Source organism: Erpetoichthys calabaricus, chromosome 12 (assembly GCF_900747795.2).
Source record: "Erpetoichthys calabaricus chromosome 12, fErpCal1.3, whole genome shotgun sequence".
Taxonomy (NCBI): domain Eukaryota; kingdom Metazoa; phylum Chordata; class Cladistia; order Polypteriformes; family Polypteridae; genus Erpetoichthys; species Erpetoichthys calabaricus.
The window spans coordinates 161,592,417-161,616,107 of NC_041405.2; the positions used below are offsets into that span (position 1 = coordinate 161,592,417).

The window sequence follows — 23,691 nt, forward strand, 5'->3', positions numbered from 1 at the left end:
TCAGATGCCTCTTTGTACTGTAATAACTCGATAAGCCAGCCGGCTACTGCTGCAGCGTGTGTAATGATGTACTCTGTGCAAGGCACTATACCAAATAAGGATGGGCTACCTCCCCCAATTTTCCAGTTGCCCACATTTATGGTTTTACCTGGCTGACAAAATGGCATGCTGGTCAGGTCCGGAGCAGATGTCCTGGGTGATGTAGGGATTTGTGTCACAGGAGACACCAGGCAAGGTGTAGTTCGGTTTACAGACAGTGAGGAAGAATGGAGCATGGTAACCCGTGGCCAGCTGGATCACGTCTGTCACCAGGGCTGTGGCACAGAGGCCAAACATGTGGACACCTGAACAAGCAAAGAGATTAGGATCAAACTGAGGAGCAGGCCTGCTGACTGACAGGCAGGACAGATGGACGGGTAGACAGGTGAGTGAGGGCAGAGAGTCACATCAGGGTAGACTGGCAAAGGGAGAGACATGAACTGGCAAGGACAGATGATCACAAATAGCTGCCAGATAAGCAAACTGGGGCAGCGAGGACAAATGCATGAGGATAGAGAAAGACAAAAGGGCAGGTAGACGATCACAGACACATCACGTGTTAAAATCTCTGAAAGATCACCGAGAGCAAAGTCAAAGAAGTGCCATTTGGAGACCAAAGTGCCCACAGGGAATGAACTGGAAGAAGGGGAACCAACGAAACCAGAGAAATGCTACACCAAATTCTCTTTCCAATAAAAGTCCTGCTGCTTCCTTGTTTTAATGATCCCCAACTAGCTCTGAAGAAGGACCTTAATGTTGAAGTGAATTCGGGATCCGAGTGCACACTGCAGGGAGTCGTCATCTTATATAAGTGGAGGATAAGGAGGAGGTCAGGCGGATGGACGATGGCAGCCAGAAGAAGACAGTGTTAAGAACAGGTTGGTGTGAACTGATAGAGCAGGTGAGAGCTGAAGCTCAGAGAGTAAAGGGCAGGTAGATGATCCCAGATAGACAGACGATAAAGAGGAGGTCAGGCAGATGGACAAAGGCAGACAATTATGAACGTAATTTTAAGAATAGACTGGTGAGGGAAGATACTGTGTGAGAGATCAGATTTGCAAGGGCAAAAAGATGATTACAGATAGACAGAGGAGACAATGGTGGCAAGGGCAAAAGGTGAGGACAGATAAATGAGAATTAGACAATAGCGAGTAGGTAAGGACAAACACATGAGGATGGAGAACCAAGAACAGGCACATCAGGCCAGATAGGTGATCACACATATAACAGGATGGAAGGAGACAAACATGTGTGCAGAATGACAGAGAGAAGATAAAAGTACAGAGTGCAGACAGATAACCACAGGTGGGCGAGGACATTGACATAAAGGCAGATAGCCGAGTGCAGATAGAGGAGGATTGAAAAAGGTAAAGACAGACTGGTGAGAACAGATAAAAAAGTGAGAGGTGAAGCTCTGAGAATAAAGGACAGATAGATGATTACAGAAAGACAGATGATAAGAAGGAGGTCAGGTTGATGGACAATGGCAGCCAGAAGAAGACAGATCATGAGGACACAGTGTTAAGAACAGGTTGGTGTGAACTGATAGAGCAGGTGAGAGCTGAAGCTCAGAGAGTAAAGGGCAGGTAGATGATCCCAGATAGACAGATGATAAGGAGGAGGTCAGGCAGATGGACAAAAGCAGACAGCTGAGAACACAATGTTAAAACGGGGTGGGTGAAGGGCAGATAGAGAATATGAGAGGGGAAATTCATAGAGTAAAGGGCAGATAGATGATCACAGATAGACAGATGATGAGGCGGTGCTCAGGTAGATGGATAATGGCACACAATTATGAACATAATTTTAAGAATAGGCTGGTGAGGGAAGATACCATGTGAGAGATCAGATCTGTCAGGGCAAATAGACGATCACAGATAAACAGAGGAGACAATGGAGTCAAGAACGAAGAGGTGAGGACGAATACACGAGAATTAGACAATGGTGAGAAGGAAAGGACAAAGATATGAGGGTGGAGAGCCATGAACAGGCACACCAGGCCAGATAGGTGAGCACAAATATGAGAGGATGGAGTGAGACAAACATGAGATGTGCAGAATGACAGAGCGATGAGAAAAGTACAAAGAGAAAGGAGAAATACAAAGAGGCAGAGAAACCCAGTGCAGATAGATGATCACAGATAGAGAAAGAATGGATGGGTATGGACATTAATATAAAGGCAGATAGTCGAGTGCAGATAGAGGATTGTTGAAAAAGGTGAGGACAGACAGAGAATGTCAGTCCTGAAGTAGAGACATTCAAGGGCAGACACGGGACAACATGATGGTAACAAGGACAAGGACAAAGAGTTGAAGACAGATAGAAAGGAGTCGGAGAATGTCAGAGAGATGAGGACAGCAATGTGAGGGCAGAGGGCCAGAAATGGAAGGCCAGCTAGGTGAGCACAGATAAACAAGGAGAGATAAATAAAAGCAGTAAAGCGAAGGACAGAATGACAGAGAGACAATATAAAAATACAAAGGAGAAGCATGAAGTCAGACAGAACTGGGTAAAGACTCCTAGGCCACACACTGAAAAACGACGGCAGACGGACAATCACAGACGTTAAATAAAGACAGATGGCCGATGTGATCTGAACGTTAGGCAGATTTCTGGAGTTAGTCAAGGAGGCCGTAATGGCACAGGACAATGGAAGGCGGCCTGTAATGTCCAGATGTTCCAAGTCCCCGCCACTTGACTTCATGTTTATCGACTCAGGGGGCATTGTGGGCAGGTAAGGGTGACCATGTGACCTTCAAATTGCTCTTATAGTCTTCACTTTGCTACGCTTGTCATTAGGCTGGTTGAGCAGAAGATGCCGCTGACTCCTACACATTCCATTCACGTCCTTCACAAGTCTGACTTCTTGTTCCAGTAGCTGTGGCCATGTGGTTGTGCCCAGCCAGACCTGGCATGAACGACGTCCAGACACATTTAAGCTGGAGACCATCGTTCTGAATGATCAGTTTCCAGACAGTTTTTATTAAGCTGAGAATAGAGAGCTTGACCTGTGGTTCGCTTCCCGGGTCCTCCCTGCGTGGAGTTTGCATGTTCTCCCCATGTCTGCGTGGATTTCCTCCCACAGTTCAAAGACATGCAGGTCAGGTGCATTGGTGATTCTAAATTGTCCCTAGTGGGTGCGTATGTGCGCCCTGTGGTGGGCTGGCACCCTGCCCAGGGTTTGTTTCCTGCCTTGCACCCTATGTTGGCTGGGATTGGCTCCAGCAGACCCCCGTGACCCTGTAGTTAGGATATAGAGGGTTGGATAATGGATGGATGGATAGAGAGCTTCCATATAGACAGGTGGTGGGTGGGGGGAGTCATAATTGGGTAACAGCCTGGCACCTTGATGCCAAGCTGGTCTTCTGTCTCAGTGTCCCAATCAGTTGAAATTAATGAAATGAATGAATGAGTAAAACAATAATAAAGAACAGCTTCAGATCCCACTGTTAGGCTCCACCTTGACACCCATCAGTCCTCCATAATAATCAGAACAGCTAAGAAGAGGGCACCTCCGCCTGGTCCACTGACACCTAGCAGCTCTTTCCAGATTTGCCACATGAGACCCTCCTCCGGTACTACTGTCAACAAGCTCCGCCCAGCTGGATCCCCCTGAATTCTGATTGGATCCGCCAGTTCGCTGTGTCCAGTCAACAAGCAGAATAAAGCCAGCTGTCGGGAACCTCTGAGTGGGGGGCTCCGCATGCCTTAGCACTTATTAGGGGCTACGCTAGTAAAGCAATGCCACTTTTTAAAGAGTAAGGTTGAGGGTCTCTCTACGATCTGGGGCTAAAGCCCTGGAAGCCCGCTCCCATGATGCTGGATACACTAGGGGTGACCCACCTTCACCTTCCAGGGGGCAAGTGCCCAGAGCGGCCAGCCTGATGCTATTATGACTAAGGAGGTCATCACCACGATCTTCACAGGGGCTTCCACACTGGCCAAGACAGAATCCTCACTGGCGCACCCCAGCAAAGGCAAACTTGACTCAGTCAGCTCCCAGGGGAAACCGGCTGGCTTGAGGGGTGGAGCAGGCCCTCTACATGGGACACCAGCCACAAAGGTAGAAATCCCAAAACTACTTTAAACAACCTCCCTTAGAGGGAGAGGGTCACCGTAAACCTCTGGCTGTAAAATAAGGGCAGATAGAAGATCTTTGATAAAATAAATCAAACATTTATTTTACAAAATAATCTGAATTTCCAAAATGTTCAAAATCCTAATTTGGAATCCAATAAAACAAATCTGAAAAACAAAGCTGAGATCAGAAATCCAGAAAGCAGAACATAAGAGAACTCACCACACCGAGAGCAGTGACATGAAACACAACACACCTTGTGGGTCACCTCTGCCTTTATAGAGACAGGGCACTTCAACATGGACACAGACTGGTGGGCCTGCCCCTTGGGGGACCACCCACAAAGCACAAGAGGGACAGAACATAAACACAAGAAGTATACAAAGTACATAAAGAAGTAGCCACATTGAAAATGCTTGAAAGTAAAGAAAGAAAACATAAAAGGGAACCTAATCAGTCAAAACATAAACAAGCAGAACCACGACAGATGCCAACCCAGATGCCACCCTGCTATTAACAAGGCATTCCTTATAACAAAGAACTTAAGAACTGCAATCAAGAAACGGACCCTTCAGGCTGGGCTTCCCCAGCAGTGTCACCCTCATAAGGATAAGGCAAGGAACTAACAGAGCAGCGCCCCCTATAGGAGGAAGGAGGCATTGAAAATGGAGACTAGAGAGGTTTCCTTACCCACAAATCTCACTGTCCTGCGCAGGAAGGAGTTGAAGTTGCAGCCCCCGGCGTTGATGCTGCCTTCGGCCTTGGGACGCAGTTTCAGTCGGGACTGCAAGCAGTAAACCAGACCCTCGCCGAGCATTATCTGAAAGGGAAAAGCAAAGGGGTCAACAAGAGGAAATGTGGCAAAGACCAAGAAGAGATGCAGTGGGCAGATAATACGACTGGGGAATTACAAATTACACGACTCTGTCATGGTTTGTCCAGGATACTCCCCTGGGATTCCGTTTCTTTTCTTTTCATGTGTTTATTCTGGAGAATTTTTGGAATTCTTTAGTCTTTTCTGTTATTGGTCATATTTCTGGTTTATGGCTTTTTGTAATAAGTCTTTAATTAGTGCTGCCTTATTAATTACTGTTTTAGTAGCTGTGCTACCCGTCAAAGACAAAATTATAAATAATCAATATGGACCCCAGTGTTAACATTTGCAATGCACCATCTTTTGGAAAGTGTTCTGCAATGCATGAAGTAATAAAATGCATTGTGTTTGTTATTCCAACAGATGGTGCATCATACACATTTACAGTAATAAAATGTGATGTGCCATTTGTTGGAATGATAAATGCAGTGCACATATCTCTGTTATATACCATTTGGTATGTAATTCAAAAGAATTCTCTGTCATATTGGTATGGGATTTGTCAAAGCAGGAGGACGTTCTCCCTGTGGATCGAAGGATGGGGCAGAGACAAAGCTCAGTGGGGCACAGATGCAGGATCAGCTCTGTGCCTTGTAACTCCGACCAGCAGACTTCTAAACCATGCAAATGAGGATAAAGTTATATGGGCAGACCTGACTGTCTATGTCCACGCCCACTGAGCTGAGGTCAACTAGCTGTGGTACCCATTTAAAACTTACATTAAAAGCTAAGTAAACTATGTAGACCTTGGTGTTAATATTTGCAGTGCACCATGCAATGCTTGTGTCTCTGTTACATGGCATTTGATATGAGATCTGTAAAAGCAGTGTCAATGTTTGTGCTGAGCCATCTGTTGAAATGACAAATGCAATGCATTTCAATTACTTCAAATGTGTGTGATGCGCCATATGTTGGAATGACAAATGCAATGCATTTCAGTTACTTCAAATGTTTGTGATGCGCCATCTGTTGGAATGACAAATGCAATGCATTTCAATTACTTCAAATGTTTGTGATGCGCCATATGTTGGAATGACAAATGTAATGCATTTCAATTACTTCAAATGTTTGTGATGCGCCATATGTTGGAATGACAAAAGCAATGCATTTCAATTACTTCAAATGTTTGTGATGTGCCATATGTTGGAATGACAAATGCAATGCATTTCAATTACTTCAAATGTTTGTGATGCACCATCTGTTGAAATGACAAATGCAATGCATTTCAATTACTTCAAATGTTTGTGATGCGTCAAATGTTGGAATGACAAATGCAATGCATTTCAATTACTTCAAATGTTTGTGATGCGCCATCTGTTGAAATGACAAATGCAATGCATTTCAATTACTTCAAATGTTTGTGATGTGCCATATGTTGGAATGACAAATGCAATGCATTTCAATTACTTCAAATGTTTGTGATGCGCCATCTGTTGGAATGACAAATGCAATGAATTTCAATTACTTCAAATGTTTCTGGCGCGCCATCTGTTGGAATGACAAATGCAATGCATTTCAATTACTTCAAATGTTTGTGGCGCACCATCTGTTGGAATGACAAATGCAATGCATTTCAATTACTTCAAATGTTTGTGATGCGCCATATGTTGGAATGACAAATGCAATGCATTTCAGTTACTTCAAATGTTTGTGACGCGCCATCTGTTGGAATGACAAATGCAATGCATTTCAATTACTTCAAATGTTTGTGATGCGCCATATGTTGGAATGAAAAATGCAATGCATTTCAGTTACTTCAAATGTTTGTGACGCGCCATCTGTTGGAATGACAAATGCAATGCATTTCAATTACTTCAAATGTTTGTGATGCGCCATATGTTGGAATGACAAATGTAATGCATTTCATTTACTTCAAATGTTTGTGATGCGCCATATGTTGGAATGACAAAAGCAATGCATTTCAATTACTTCAAATGTTTGTGATATGCCATCTGTTGGAATGACAAATGCAATGCATTTCAATTACTTCAAATGTTTGTGATGTGCCATATGTTGTAATGACAAAGACAGAGCAACTGCTCAGGCACAATGACACTTATCCTTTCATTAAGGTAGATGTTGATTGTGTTAGGAAATATCCTTGTCTTTTATCTATTGAACCTGAGGGGGCACAATCCATTCTCAGCCCTGTATAAAGTCTCAGCAAGAACTGATGGAAAAGGAATCAGCAAAAATTACAGAGATGCTAAACCAAATTCCATTCAGATGTGACATTGCTGTTAAGACGTTAAATATGTTAATGTATTTTAGTATAATGTGTGGGGTTTTTTTTGAGTTATGATGTATAATTGTGTTCTGTCTCTTTAAATGTTCTGTTGTTCCTTGTGCTTTGTGTGTGGCGCCCCCTGATGGGTGGAATCACTGTGACATCACTGCTCCTGAGCCCTCCCTCTGGCTATATAAGAGTGCTGAGAAGGCTCAGGAGCAGGAGAGCTTTCATTTACAGAGCAGTTGGTGAGTATTTCTGTTTATTTAAAACACAATAAAGTGTCCAGAAAGTGCAGGGTGGTCCCCATCTGAATCCCCTGTCTGGTGTTGATTTTCTTGCTGCATTGATTGTATTGAAGGTATGAAGAAAACATTGCTGTTAATTAGCATCCTAGTGGTGTACCTGGCGCCAAGAACACCAAAAATGGATACAGAGGGTGCACAGCATGGATGGATTGGGGGGGGGGGGTGACATTTGTGTCCCACACCACACCTTTGGATCGCTGACATACACCACACTAAAGGCTGACCAGATTTTCATGGTCGTAACCCAGCGAGTGCTCTACACACAAATGATGTCGTTGACTTGGGGTGGAGGAGTGTCCCCTCTTTGTGTTTTATGTGCCTTTGTAATAATGTACAATGAAATCGAAGGGGGGGGGGGCACCCTCTTTAAGTTTCAGCCTGATAAAAAGGTGACAAATGGGACATTTTCTTAAATTCCAGTACAGATTACATAAAATCGGAACTGTCTGGGAAGAAAACTGGAAGTCTGGGCAGCCGAAACATAAGAATGTCAAAGTCAGGGTCCGGAGCCCATCGTAACATCACTCCCACTCACACAGCCTTCGGGGGTGTAGGAGGAAAAGCCACTCGGCACAGGCAGTGCCAGCTGGGGACCCACGTTGTAAATATTCTTATTAGACGACTGAAACCATTGAAGAACTGAACTGAACTTCTCATGTAGCGTCCGATCTGGGAGACAAACAACGTGCCGTTAGACGCTCTTCGCCTCGAGTGTTTCGCACACACCGTGACTCCGATGTCGGGCATATTGCATTCTTCAAGGTGTGTGTGTTTTCCATTTATTCCCCAGAATGTCAGCCTCGGAATGTGCGTCTCCGGTGACTTCGGCAGAGAAGTCCTTGTGGGTTTGGTGTGCGAAGGTGAAAGCACATAAATCAATGGATATGGATTTTTTTTTTTTCTTCTTCTTCTTCTACCCTGGCAGACTACGGAGCCCGCTAAGTAATAAACGAGCAGGAAAACGAAGTGCGGCAACTCGACAAGGACATTTCTATGGGGATCGCCGCCTCCCGTCTTTGCGGCTTTAGATATTTGCAGGCGCTTTACCTTGAAGTCTTCCTTTTGTTCAGATGCCTGTCAGCTATTATCTGGGCTAAAACTGCCAGCCAGACGGGGAATGCTCGTCTGCTGCCATAGCAACGGCTCCGCTGCGGCAGGAAATGGACAGAAAGACAGACAGACGGACAGATAGATTGACAGACAGAGACGTAGATGGGCTGACGGACAGACAGACAGATAGATGGACGGACAGATGGACAGACGGGCGGACGGGCAGACAGACTGACAGATAGATTGACAGACAGAGACGTAGATGGGCTGACGGACAGACAGACAGATAGATGGACGGACAGATGGACAGACGGGCGGACGGGCAGACAGACTGACAGACAGGCGGACAGACAGACAGATTGACGGACAGACAGATGGACGGACAGATAGATGGATGGACAGATAGATGGGCAGACAGACAGATGGACAGACTGACAGATGGACTGACAGACAGAGAAGTAGATGGGCTGACAGACAGACGGACGGACGGACGGATAGAGAGACAGACAGAAAGACGGACAGACAGACAGACGGACAGATAGACTGACAGACAGAGACATAGATGGGCTGACAGATGGACAGACAGACATACATACAGACAGACAGAGACATAGATGGGCCAACTGTGTCTTACAGAGGCTGCGGGTCCAGCGAAGGCCAGGCTCAGGAGCATCAACAAGGGGATGAGCTCGTCTCCACTCTCCACATATGGCATGCTGAGCGCCCGGTCGTGGCATCTGAAGCCCACCTGCGCCGGACGCAAAAGGTCAGTCAGTTCCAAGAAGTAGAGCGACACCATGGAGGACGCCACAATCGGCAGCTGTGAAGAGAAGAAAAGCAAGAAGAGAAGGCTGTGATGGAGCCGAGGTCAAAGGAAGATGAGCGATGGATTTATTGGCCGAGTGACTGATGAGCTGATTAAAGGCACTATAAAAAATAACGACTGGCTGATGGACTGACTGACTGGCTTTCTGACTCATTCATTAATGGAGCGATCAATTCGTTCTGCTAAAACCACCACCCCAAGTCTGTGCGGTCAGGGTAAGGTCTGCCATTGCGTGCTGGAGATCAAAAAAGTGGATGGAAGGCACAAATGCCCCCCGATTAGAGCAATGCCCACTCATTAAAAAAGAATAGTGCCATCTCAAGGCAGGCCCTCGGCCACAGCCACTTCAGGGTGCCAGATCTCAGGCCAGAGCCCACTTGAAAGTCAGGACCATAGAGGGTACCACAGAGTGTGGGCAGGGGGGGGGAGTGGGGGGGGCAATACTCACAGCCCACTGAAGCAGAAAGACGGAAAACAGGAGCCATGAAAAAGTCAGTCAATGTCACTGAAAATAAAATAAAACAAAAAATGATGGAAATCCAGGAGAGGTCACCCATTGTGTAGACAAACAACAACTTAGTCAAAAAAACAAAAACAAGAATAAAGCAAACAAACAAACAAACAAACAAACAAACAAACAACACACAATTCAGTCAAAGTGCAGCTTTGCAGTCAAAACCCCGGATTCACAAAGAAGCTCGGAGCGAACGCAGAAGGCAAAGCTGAGTGAAGGGAAGGAGAGGACGTTTACAAAGCTGAACTAGAAAACAAAGTCACTTTGAAATTCCATCCATCATTCAACCCGCTATATCCTAACACAGGGTCACGGGGGTCTGCTGGAGCCAATCCCAGACAACACAGGGCGCAAGGCAGGAAGCGAACCCCGGGCAGGGCGCCAGCCCACCGCAGGGTACACACACCAAGCACACATTAAGGCCAATTTAGGATCGCCAATCCACCTAACCTGCATGTCTCTGGACTGTGGGAGGAAACCCACGCAGACACGGGGAGAACATGCAAACTCCACGCACCCGGGAAGTAAACCCGTGTCTCCTAACTGCAAGGCAGCAGTGCTACCCATTGCGCCACCGTGCCACCCCACTTTGAAATTGTGGCACAAAAAAAAAAAAAAAAAATCAACCAATGGGTTCCTTAAAAGGGCTCAACCTTCAAGCCCCCCAGGTGAAACGGAAAAGCTGAGGCCGCACCTACACACACCTGAATAAAAGTATGGAGAGGACACTGAGGGTCCAAGGGCCTGGCCAAGCAAGCCAATAACAGGCAAGTGGCACTCGGTGTAAAGAAAATCTCACAAGCTCAAGTATTCCTAGGAAATTCCATCAAGTCTATCATGGGAAAAATTAAAAACAAAAATAGGATTATGATGACAAAGTTGCTGCGCCATTTTAACAACACGTTATGAATTAATGACGCAAGTTCACTGCTTATTTAATTTTGGCACAACAGCGCCCTCTGCTGGGGGTTAGGGACAGTGCCCTTAATGCAGGGAATATGATTATTATGAATAACACCATCCTGAAGTCATTTATAGGATCAGCAGCTCTCTACATTTCACATGTGATAGCCTGGGTGTCCCCCCTGATGACCAGTGTGACACCTGTGGGGGGGTGGGGGGTGCCAGCCACCCAACCAAACACAGACAGATTGTAAAAACACACCTGATTTCTTCTCTTCTTTTCCCTTGTGGTCAGCGTCTTCTCCGGTCCCCCAAGCCACAACACAGTCACAAAGCACAAACAGAGGAGTTTCTTTTCTTTTCTTCTCTTCTATCTCTTTTCCTCTAGTCAAGCTTCATCTTCCTCCTCCTGACTCTGGCTCCCTGAGTTGTATTTAAGACCCCTCGGAAGTGCTCCAGCCCCCATAACGGCTCAATGGTTGCTGCAGCACCCCCTGGTGGTGCTCACGGATCCCAACTGGGCTGTACCCAAACTCCAACTCCCGTGAAGCCCTGTGGGAGTCCGAGGCACTGCTGCAACCCAGGGGGGCTGCCATCCAGCACTCCGAGGGAGGTAACACTCTTGCCACGTTTGCTCCCCCAGTCTTCCCAGCATGGAGGCATCCCAGCTGGACATGGGCCCCGACCAGTTTACACCATTTAATATACAATTGGTTCCATTTCTTTTCCTTTTTCCAGTTGAAGCGACTCACTCGGGGTCAGCCAGTGTCAGCAGTGAGATTTGAACCCACAACCTCAGGGTTTGAACTCCCAAAGCCTTAGCCAGTATGCCACACTCCCTGCATGGCACAGATGTCAGGATCCTGCCAGGTCACTGCTGGAAGAAGAAAATAAGCGGTGCCCAAAGTCAGCAGGGGGCGCTCTTCATCCAGGTAGAGAACTCTCATGCCTGCCTTCTTTTAATGATAAAAAACAAGGAACTACACTGAGACAAGTAAATGAGTCAGGGGGCCTGCGCCAAAGTGGACATGTAAAGTGACAGCATGGGGACCACCTGCAGGGCGCTATATACAAGAGGAGAGATGAGCAGATGTCAAGTCTCGTTTTAAACATTTAATAAGAAGTTCAATGTAGCTCTGCATCGAATGTCTTCATCCGGGACCCATAAAGTTTTCTAGCATGTTCTGGAGCGTCCCATTCCAAAGGAGCCTAAATCTTCATGGCTCATAAGAGAGTAAGGCGCTATATAAAGCACACAGTTCACTCAGTCAGTCATTGGGATTGAGGGTTCTGTCCTATTCTCTGTCATCTTCACTGCTCTGCAGGGCGCTATATAAAGCCTGATTAATTCCAACAGACCAGTTTTGGACCCCACAAAAGATCTCCCTACCTCTTTTGGAAGCTCATCTTCCCTCAGTCGACACTCACCTCCACAAAGTAGAAGCATGGCAGCAACGTGAGGCTGTCCTTTGGGGGCTTCTTCTTGGGCTTGTCTTTAGGGGAGATCATCTTGCGACTTCTTGGGTGTCTGTAACCTGCAAGAACAAACGTGGTGGTTTAGCTGAAGAGGTGCGAAGGCCTGTGGCATCATTTTTAGGAGGCTACCAGGCCTTTAGCTCCTGATATACAGTCACCCAGACCCTGGTCTCCAAGAGCCACACCCACCCAGCTGATCCCATCATCTCAGTTGTCCATCCCCTGATCTTTGAGAGCCCCCCCCCACCCCACCCCACGCATGGATGTCTGCACAAAGAGCCATTGAGACCCATCCCCCACTCTTTGACTCACTGAAACTCCATGGGACCCCCACACCCTTTTCCATCTAACATACTTTTAGGACTAAGCATTATCAGAGAGGGGGCCGGGCCCCTAATAAGTGCTAAAGCTAGTGATGCCCCTGCCAGTGCCCATGGAAACTGGCAGTGAGATAAGAGCTGGTGTGCCTGCCTGGAGTCCCGAGGTCTGTGCGCCCCAACCCCCAACCCAGCCCTCGGTCCAGGATCTCAGTTTCCATGGCGGGGGGCTCAGCCTCACCACCTTACCTGTCTGCCACTCTACTGCTAGCTCCTCTTTAACTCAGAACAGTCAACATAAACTCTTACAAGCACATGCCATCTCATGCCCCATAGTGTCAATCCTCACAGGTGCCCCCGTGGTGTAGACCAGATGAATCCATCCATCCATCCATTTTCCAACCCGCTGAATCCGAACACAGGGTCACGGGGGTCTGCTGGAGCCAATCCCAGCCAACACAGGGCACAAGGCAGGAAACAATCCAGGGCCGGGTGCCAACCCACCGCAGGACACACACAAACACACCCACACACCAAGCACACACTAGGGTCAATTTAGAATCGCCAATCTACCTAACCTGCATGTCTTTGGACTGTGGGAGGAAACCCACGCAGACACGGGGAAAACATGCAAACTCCACGCAGGGAGGACCCGGGAAACGAACCCAGGTCCCCAGGTCTCCCAACTGCGAGGCAGCAGCGCGACCCACTGTGCCACCGTGCCGCCCACCAGATGAATCACAAGAAAGAAATGAAGGAAAGAAGTGTGGAGTGTAAAATGCGATCTTACATGAGGGCATTAGGGGGCGCCACTGAGCACAGGACACATGATTTCTTCACCAGAATGAGCGGAGATTCAAGTGAGAAGTTAGCAGGAAAAGAAGAATCTCGACTCCATGACACACTGGAGATGTGAGTGATGGGGGGGGCTGAGTGGCAACCAACCCCCCCCCCCCCCCCCCCGGATTTTATGTTCTGATGGACTAAAGCAGCAATTTAAAAAAAGAAGACAGTAGAAGAAGACTATCAGTGCAAAAAGAACACTTGTCCTCAATGGTGGGTCACTTTAGAAAGTCCACTTTTGCCCCTTGAACACGCGCCCACGGGTACACTGGTCAGTGTAGACCTCCACTGTCTGACAGGTGTAACAGTGGTGGCTGTAGTTAGGGTGGGCTTAGGGGTTTACTCCAGAAAATAAGTGGACAAAACACAGCAATGGGATTCTGTGATCCCCTCCTAGATATCAGGCTAAGGACCACCTGGGCACAATGTCACCACTGCCTAACTGTAAGATCTTCCTTGGTGGCACACGTGCAGCATATTCCATAAAAAAGACAGAATGGAGTTCCCCAGGTCACCCACATCTTCACTCACATCCCACTTGTATGGCTTTTGCTCCAGAAGACCACTAACTAAAGACCCTCTGGGCTTGGCCAGGGAGAAAACATTGATGCTCCGTAGACGCCAGAGCCATCTGAAAGTCATTTCTAAGGTCAGCTCAGTGGCACATTCAGCTCTCTGTATTTCATATTTAAAAGCCTCCAATTGCCATCCTAAACAAACAAATTTATCAATCTTTATTTTATACAGAAAGCACCACCATAACCTCCTTTACGAGCAAAAAACATCAAAGTTAAAAAGTGCTCAGACATTTACAAGACCCTCATCTGGATGAGACAAGAATGAAGATGTCTGTCTACTTCATGGGTCGGGTCTCCATAATGGATGTGACCGTGGCTGAGCGTGTCACCTGGTGGGCAAAACAAATTTCTTGAAAAGGGTGGGATGACTGAAATGGAAGAATGCTGGTTCAAGTGAGGCAGCCCACCATAAGCAGAAGAAACACGACAGAGCTGAGGAAGGTGTCCTGGACCTGCCGAGCACACTCATGGGGTTATATAGCGCCTTATATGGTACCTGTCTATCTATTATATAGTGCCGTTCACATCTGTCTATCTACAGTATCTATCTATCTATCTATCTATCTATCTGTTATATAGTACCTTTCTCATCATCTATCTATCTATCTATCTAATCCTGCCAACTACGCTATCTATCTATCTATCTATCTATCTATCTATCTATCTATCTATCTAATCCTGCCAACTACGCTATCTATCTATCTATCTATCTAATCCTGCCAACTATGCTATCTATCTATTATATAGTGCCATTCACATCTATCTATCTATCAATCAATCAATCATATGGTGCCTTTCACATCTATCTATCTATCTATTATAAAGTGCATTTCATATCTATCTATCTATTTATCTAATCCTGCCAACTACGCTATCTGTCTATCTATTATATAGTGCTGTTCACATCTATCTCTCTATTATATAGTGCCGTTCACATCTATCTATCTATCTATCTATCGATCTATCTATCTATCTATCTAATCCTGCCAACTACGCTATCTATCTATCTATCTATCTATCTAATCCTGCCAACTACGCTATCTGTCTATCTATCTATCTATCTAATCCTGCCAACTACGCTATCTATCTATCTATCCATCTAATCCTGCCAACTACGCTATCTATCTATCTATCTATTATATAGTGCCATTCACATCTATCTATCTATCAATCAATCAATCATATGGTGCCTTTCACATCTATCTATCTATCTATCTATCTATCTATCTATCTATCTATTATATAGTGCATTTCATATCTATCTATCTATTTATCTAATCCTGCCAACTACGCTATCTACCTCTCTATTATATAGTGCCGTTCACATCTATCTATCTATCTAATCCTGCCAACTACACTATCTATCTATCTATCTATCTATCTATCTAATCCTGCCAACTACGCTATCTGTCTATCTATCTATCTATCTAATCCTGCCAACTACGCTATCTATCTATCTATCCATCTAATCCTGCCAACTACGCTATCTATCTATCTATCTATTATATAGTGCCATTCACCTCTATCTATCTATCAATCAATCAATCATATGGTGCCTTTCACATCTATCTATCTATCTATCTATCTATTATATAGTGCATTTCATATCTATCTATCTATTTATCTAATCCTGCCAACTACGCTATCTATCTCTCTATTATATAGTGCCGTTCACATCTATCTATCTATCTAATCCTGCCAACTACACTATCTATCTATCTATCTATCCATCTAATCCTGCCAACTACGCTATCTATCTATCTATCTATTATATAGTGCCATTCACATCTATCTATCTATCAATCAATCAATCATATGGTGCCTTTCACATCTATCTATCTATCTATCTATCTATCTATTATATAGTGCATTTCATATCTATCTATCTATTTATCTAATCCTGCCAACTACGCTATCTGTCTATCTATTATATAGTGCTGTTCACATCTATCTATCTCTCTATTATATAGTGCCGTTCACATCTATCTATCTATCTATCTATCGATCTATCTATCTATCTATCTAATCCTGCCAACTACGCTATCTATCTATCTATCTATCTATCTAATCCTGCCAACTACGCTATCTGTCTATCTATCTATCTATCTAATCCTGCCAACTACGCTATCTATCTATCTATCCATCTAATCCTGCCAACTACGCTATCTATCTATCTATCTATTATATAGTGCCATTCACATCTATCTATCTATCAATCAATCAATCATATGGTGCCTTTCACATCTATCTATCTATCTATCTATCTATCTATCTATCTATTATATAGTGCATTTCATATCTATCTATCTATCTATCTAATCCTGCCAACTACACTATCTATCTATCTATCTATCTATCTATCTATCTATCTATCTATCTATCTATCTATCTATCTAATCCTGCAAACTACGCTATCTATCTATTATATAGTGCCGTTCACATCTATCTATCTATCTATTATATAGTGCATTTCATATCTATCTATCTATCTAATCCTGCCAACTACGCTAGCTATCTATTTTTCATATAGAGCCTTTACCTCTGTTTCATTTGTTCTACAGTATTGATCTATCTACCAATTCTATTGCACATTTCCTCTCTATATATTTTATAGTGCCTTTCCATCTGTCTATGTACATTCTCATCTTTTCTTTCTCTCTTCCACATCCCATCTCTCCAGCTGACTGGCACTCTGGACCACGTAGTCCAACCACTTCAGTGCCTCAGATGGACCCCATAACTGGACGTGAGCCTTTGATCAGTGGACTCTGTTGCGCATCTCACCAGGCATTCTGAGTGCTAATGATGCCTTGAGAAGGTAGCGACGTAGCGTACTATTAAACAAATGAGCCCAGCACAATCAACAGTAATGATGGCACTCACTTGTCTTAAGGAGGTCTTTATTTCAAACTGACGCACCCTCGATTGGTGCTTGAGAGCTCCTCTCACTCTGACAAAGGGAGGCCTCTTCTCGCTGCGTCTCTATGGCTGCTTGGCTCCTTGGCACACTGCCTTCCCCCTCCTTGCCACTTGAAACGCTCACAGTGCTGGCGCACTGGCACACACAGCTGCTTCTCCCACGCCCTTCTGAAGAGGCAATCTCTCCAAATTCCATCACTGTCACCCACACAGAGAGGAGGCTCCATCACTGAAATGTCAACAGCTGCCGTAAAGAGCTTGTGCAAGGTGCTATATGACATCAAATTTGAGGATTAAAACCCTCACACTACCCAGTGGTGACAGAATTGTGTTCTCAAAAACAGGGAAAGAGTCACAGCGCCAGGCCAGCACGGAGGAGATCTTCATGCTGATTGGCTTACAAGGCTCTGTGGGGGGACTGACTGTGGCAGTGTGAAGACCCCAAAGAGAATCAATGGACATGAACAGTGTGTGTGTGCTGCTGTGTTTATGTGTAATATTCACTTTAACTCACTTGGGGTCCCATGAAGCCGAAATCTGTCCTGCAAGCAAAAGGTGCCAAGAGGGCACCAGTCTGTGTGGGAATTATTATTCTATTCTGTTTAAATAACTGTGAAATGTAATCTCAGTTTGCTTGTTCTTTATGCACAGCTTTACATTCAAAGTCACAGATTCGAAAACTGGCACACTGGGACCCCCTCACTATAAATCAGGCTTTACCCCTCTCGTGGGACAGCAGGGTTTACTCAGGGTTGGAGAACGTGGCACCCTCTCTGACCTTGTGGCATCACTTGCACTGCCCACAGGTGGTCTGAGTCCTACCTCTCGGGCAGATCCCACCATGTGTCCAGTGAGGAGGGATGTCAAGGGTGCACCAGGCAAGCATGAGGGTGGCCCTCAGGGATGGGTGCTGGTCCCACTCCTCTTCTCTCTCTTGCTAGGCCCCATCATCCTGCCCTCATATCAGTGCTATGCCAATGATGTGCCTCTCTGCCCGTCGTGCCCCCCAGAGGACCAAAGGGTATCAGTCAGAATCTCTGCGTGTCTCGCTGATATTGTAACCTGGATGAAGGACCTCCATCTCCTGTTCTTCCTGGCAAAGACGGACTCACTCATCTATTCAGAACCCGTCACTGTTCAGCTCAGCTTGCTGTCACTAATGCCACCTTGTAGTGACAATCAATGACCAGTTGTCCTTCACTGCCCACATTGTAATGATCTCTTGGTCTTGCAGATTCACTCTGTGCCACGTCCACATCTTTAAAGCCCCCCAGATGACACAGATCCAGCTCTGGTCTGCTCACACCAGGACTACTGCAACTCTCTGCTAGCAGAAGCGTCTACAGGCTGCGGGTTCAAATCCCACCACTGACACCATGTGAACCTGAGCAAGTCAGCCAAGTAATAAAAGAAAGATAAGGAACAGTGCAAAGGTGGGCTGAGCGAGTGGCTCCGTGTCCCCCCGTGAACTGGCGGCCTGGTGGCGTGTGGCCCAATGCCTTATCCAGTAGGCCACTTGGACTGCAGGTTCTCGAATTTGATATCACAGCCGTCTATCGACTGGGCAGTATGCTGATTATTTTTTTTCCTGTTCAACGTTTACGATTTTGAGTCAAAGATTGGAAGGACATGGGCGGCACGGTGGCGCAGTGGGTAGTGCTGCTGCCTCGCAGTTGGGAGATCTGGGGACCTGGGTTCGTTTCCCGGGTCCTCCCTGCGTGGAGTTTGCATGTTCTCCCCATGTCTGCGTGGGTTTCCTCCCACAGTCCAAAGACGTGCAGGTTAGGTGGATTGGCGATTCTAAATTGGCCCTAGTGTGTGCTTGGTGTGTGGGTGTGTTTGTGTGTGTCCTGCGGTGGGTTGGCACCCTGCCCGGGATTGGTTCCTGCCTTGTGCCTTGTGTTGGCTGGGATTGGCTCCAGCAGACCCCCGTGACCCTGTGTTCGGATTCAGCAGGTTGGAAAATGGATGGATGGATGGATTGGAAGGACGAAAAAAAACGTTTAAATAATAAGGTGCATTGGCCAACAAAAAAAAGCAGGCATTTGAAGTAACGGCGCCCAGCGGGCCTCGGGGTGCGGCACGGCAGAGAGAAGGCCTGACTAATTGAAAGCGCGCGGCGTAATCTGCTAATCCCCGCTGAGGCCCAGCAGGTGCAATCGATGTCTCCAATCAGATACGGGAAGCGGTTTCAAGTGAGCCTTTTAAAAGTGCCGGCTTTGCGGTTTTCAGGATGGCAGCCCCTCAGACGTGGCAGTGGCGCCAGAGCTCCAGCTCCTGGCAGCCACTGCTGATCCGCACCTCTCGGGTTGAAGGCCGCTTCAGGCAGGGGAACATCAGCTTTACAACTGGGAGTACAGGACAAGTGGGGCCCCTGCGACCAGGAGCTCAGGACCCCCGGTGTCGTGATTGTGCATGGTGGTCACTTGGTGACGACTTGTTGTTCTTACTGGTGGGTTTTCTGATGTCCTGAGTCGGAATTCTCCGTTTATTTTCATATCCGCCATGTTGAAGCCTGAGTTTGGGCTCATTTTGGATGTTAAGTCTTGTATATCAATGCCATTTTAGTTTCTTTCTATTCTGGTCTGCCATGTTTGTTGTATTTTGTGGGAGGATCCCAAGATGGGTGGGGTCGGCATGACCTCATCGCTAAGGGACCGCCCCTAGCACACCCGGTTGATTTTTTGTTTTTTTTTTGTTCTTTATTTCGTCTTATACGATTTCTCGTATTAGGAATTTGTTAATTTTCTCATACCCCTTGGGGTCAGAGCGCAGGGTCAGCCATTGTACAGCGAGCGCCCCTGGAGCAATTACAGGTTAAGGGTCTTGCTCAAGGGCCCAGCAGAGTAGGATCTCTTTTGGCAGTGATGGGGATTCGAACTGGCAACCTTCAGGATACCAGCGCAGATCCTTAGCCTCAGAGCCACCACTCCACCCCTTTGAGTCCTTTGGTGATTATCCTCTGCGGTGGGTTGGCACCCTGCCCGGGATTGGTTCCTGCCTTGTGCCCTGTGTTGGCTGGGATTGGCTCCAGCAGACCCTGTAGTTAGGATATAGCAGGTTGGATGGATGGGTGATTATCCTGAAGATCCATTTTGTTGCACCGAGTGATTTTTCCCACTTTTTGTTGGCTTCTTTACTTGGGTTCAAGTTCTGGGACTTGTTCGTCTCCAGATTGCCTTCCTGGCAGCTCCTTTCTGCTCTTTTGTACGTTTCTCGTATTTTTTTCCTCCATTTGTCTTTTATAAAGACTCTTGTGAGGTTTGTCTCTTTACCAGCCAGAGTTTTCATGTTTCTCTCTTTTGAGAAATCTGCAGCACCGCCACACAAGTCATTGTCTGCTTTGTGTTTTGTCTCGCCGCCTAAGCCCCTACAATGAGGGTGTGGGCAAAGAATAAAAACGGGCACATTGGGCAGACGGCCGTAAGGAGGACCTCTGGGGGGTGTGGCCTGTTGCCGTAACTTCACTGGGGGTTGATGGGCGGTTGTCATGGAGAAGGTGTTGGGCGGGGCTGAGTGGCCTGCTCTCATCTAGAAGGTTCTCGTGTTCTATTAAAAGGCATGAGAAGGGAGACTCGGCACAACGTCTGCCAATCCAGTGCAACTGACTGCACTCAAATTGCACTAAGGGCGTCTAGCAAGTGAAGCCACGACAGGCCATTAACACACAAGAGGTGACTGACGAACGTCGTGGCATTGGTGGCCCGGGTCAGGCCATTACTCATTTATTCTGAGGACTTGCTGACGGCTCAGGGTGTCATATGGCCTGTACTAGTCATTGTGACACCAATGATGCCATTACACGTGCCAGGTGATAGTGGCTGCCCGCTCAGACGCTGGCGCCTTACATCTTCCTCCACCCCTGCGCTTTAATGCCATGCGGGGCACACCCATGGGACTCCTCAAATGCAGGTGAGGTGCTAGTGGTGAGGTCTCGCTGTGTCAAGTGGGCTCAACCAGCCAATGAAGATCTGCAGCATCCTTACTGCATATGTATGAGGCTGATTAGCATAGTCCATATATGGTTGTTTCAGATTGGCAACTGGGTGGGATTTAAAAGGCGTTCACGTACGCACATCTACAACGTGAGTGTGATCTATAAAGGTAAACTACGGACAGATTTGATTAGTTTAATTAATTTTTTATTTTTGCCATAAGCATTTTCCTGTTTTTTTGGCGTATGCACGCTTTCACCCTCAAATCCATGAAAATGTTTTAGAATTGAGACCCCCTAATTTTTTGCTGTCTCCTCCTTGTCTGACATTCCTCCAGCGTTTGTGTCATCTGTAAGTCACAAAAAGTCAGACCCCTGAGGGTCTCCACTGAAGACCCCACTCTCCAACTCTTATCTGGCTTGCCTGGGTGAGGCCTAATTTGGAGTTGGCCAGTAACAGTTCTGGGGGGTCTTTTTGAAGGCCTGACCCCAAATTCACAGCAATAACGGAAATAGTTCTGTGATTGGACATGTCCCTATTTTCATCACTATTTGGTATTTCCGTCCCCATCGTCACGACACTCCTGTGGTTGGTGGGGCACACAGTCCTGGAGGTTCACTTTAGGGGTTCGAGGATATCCGTCGTCTGTTTGTTAGGTTTGCTACTTGGCCCTGCTTGGCTTCTCGTCTAACATCTTAAGAGGTTGAAAGGCAGAGAAATTCTTCTAATGAGATCAAACAGAAGTCACAGAACGAGAAAAGGTCAAACAAAACGGGAATCGTTCCTCTCTGTCCAAATTAAGAGTGAGGATCAGAAGAAAGAAGAAGAGAGTCAAAGAGCAAACCAAAAGTCAGGACCAGAAGAGAAAACGAGAGAGACACCCGAGCCAGAAATCCAAATCGAAAACCGCAACTCGTTTCTCAAACCAGCCACGAAAAACCACAGACATCACAGCTCACAAAGTTTTCTCCAACCTCAGGCAATAAAACGGCCATCAAGATGAGCTTTGACTTCTTCATCCTGCCGACTACGCCAACGTCGTGACCCACGAGGCCACACCCGTAGCAACCAGGACCTGCATCGTGACAGCGGAATACACAAAACGGTAGTGATCGTCGTCAGAACAAAATGGCGTCTGAAAAGACTTCCCAGTAACGTCGACTGGTAAACCAATCCAGAAAAAGACCACAGGATTGAAATCCCAGAGTTGGAAAAACCCCGGGAGGAAAAAAAATGAAAGAGAAACAGCAACCATAACAGAAATCAGTGAGCAAAGACGTCGTCGAAATCCCGCTGCACAGATTTGGAAGCCAAGAAGATTGCAGTTAATGCCGACACCTTCTGAGTTTTTAGGTTTCTGTCCAGTCACGAGTAACCAGGAAGTGTATGACCCCTGACCTTTACACCCCCTATTCTGTGACTTCACAGGTCATGCCCTCCGGTTGTCCTGAGTAGCAACGTGGCAAGCAACCATACACAAGCCAAAATTGTGCCACCCACCCGTCATAATGAAACATTCGATATTTTTAAGAAATCTAACGATTGCCTTGGCACAAAAGGAAACTTAAATATGAATTCTTCAGATTCTAAAATCGACAAAAAGACGCAGCAAACACAAAATAAACCTTAAATGAATCTCTAAAATATTATTGAACAGAAACAGAATCCAGAAACAGGAACATCCTGTATTAAACTACGTTGGCTCGACCTCAAGTTTGTGGCGGGCAGAAACATCGGGCAGACTTGCCGCGCCAACTCTCAAACACTGGGGGCTGCACCACCGAGGGAAAGTTTGATATTGGAAAGCCACACATCTGAGCTGCTGAGAGAGCCGTGGACATAACAACACCAACAGGCCCCTCCAACGCAAAGACTAATGGGTATGGGGGGGGGGGGGGTAATGGGCATGGGCAGAGCCATCATGCCATAATTTTATCCATCCATCCATCCATTTTCCAACCCGCTGAATCCGAACACAGGGTCACGGGGGTCTGCTGGAGCCAATCCCAGCCAACACAGGGCACAAGGCAGGAACCAATCCCGGGCAGGGTGCCAACCCACCGCAGGAACCTCTTTTAAAAAAAGATTAATTTATTCCAGCATCTTGAGCCCTTCAAGCTCCTATCCTGCTGACTACGCCAACAGACTCATCTGAGTAACCTGAGAGCCATCATATTGGTGACTGGGTTGAACTCTTTGAGGGCTGAATATTTTTAGCACACAAAGCAATAGTTTCATGCATAAATCAATATAAAACTTTTTTGCTGCATGGCGGGGCTGCTGTCGGCACCCGTTCAGCGACACTGGCAGCAACAGGGGGCAGCTCAGTGACCAGAAGGAATATGCGATGGGCCGGCTGCCTGGCTGTCTTAGTGTGACGCAATCTGGTTTGTACCTCTTGTCATCGGTAAGAGGCAGTCCTCCCAGGTGAGGTACGTAGGTGCATTAGCTACACGGACATGTCCGGCACCACGATCAGCTGACGCTGGACCCTCATTTTTGTTTTCGATCTCAAGATCTCTTCCATCAAAACCCAACAACTCAGAGTCTGACTCTGCGATATGATATGCAAAAGGAGTTGTGTGAAGTCCGGGCTTCATACATTGGTGTCCCCCACTATGACCACAGCACTTCGGCGGGCAGCTGGCACAGAGTTGCTTCAGTTCAAACTCAACATAAGCGCTTCTCTGGGCACTTAAGGTGGAGGCCCCCCTTTGTCATTGGTGCTGGCATGAGTGGAAGTTAAAGAGATCCTCGCTGGCTTTGGGTGCCGCTGGTTTGTGGATGTAGCTGGCAGGCAACTG

General features: G+C 46.5%; 1 protein-coding gene across 1 annotated transcript in view; it reads right to left on the reverse strand.

Moving 5' to 3' along the window:
• The window catches only part of plppr3b (phospholipid phosphatase related 3b), a 40,420-nt gene that overhangs the window by 5,260 nt on the left and 11,469 nt on the right, over window positions 1–23,691 (reverse strand). The window contains exons 2-5 of the mRNA XM_028814719.2: window positions 12,248–12,354; window positions 9,211–9,396; window positions 4,808–4,937; window positions 149–344 (exon numbers count right to left, since the gene is read on the reverse strand). Of these exons, the coding sequence (XP_028670552.1) occupies window positions 149–344; window positions 4,808–4,937; window positions 9,211–9,396; window positions 12,248–12,328 (593 nt within the window). The 5' untranslated portion in view covers window positions 12,329–12,354. The remainder of the gene's footprint in view (window positions 1–148; window positions 345–4,807; window positions 4,938–9,210; window positions 9,397–12,247; window positions 12,355–23,691) is intronic.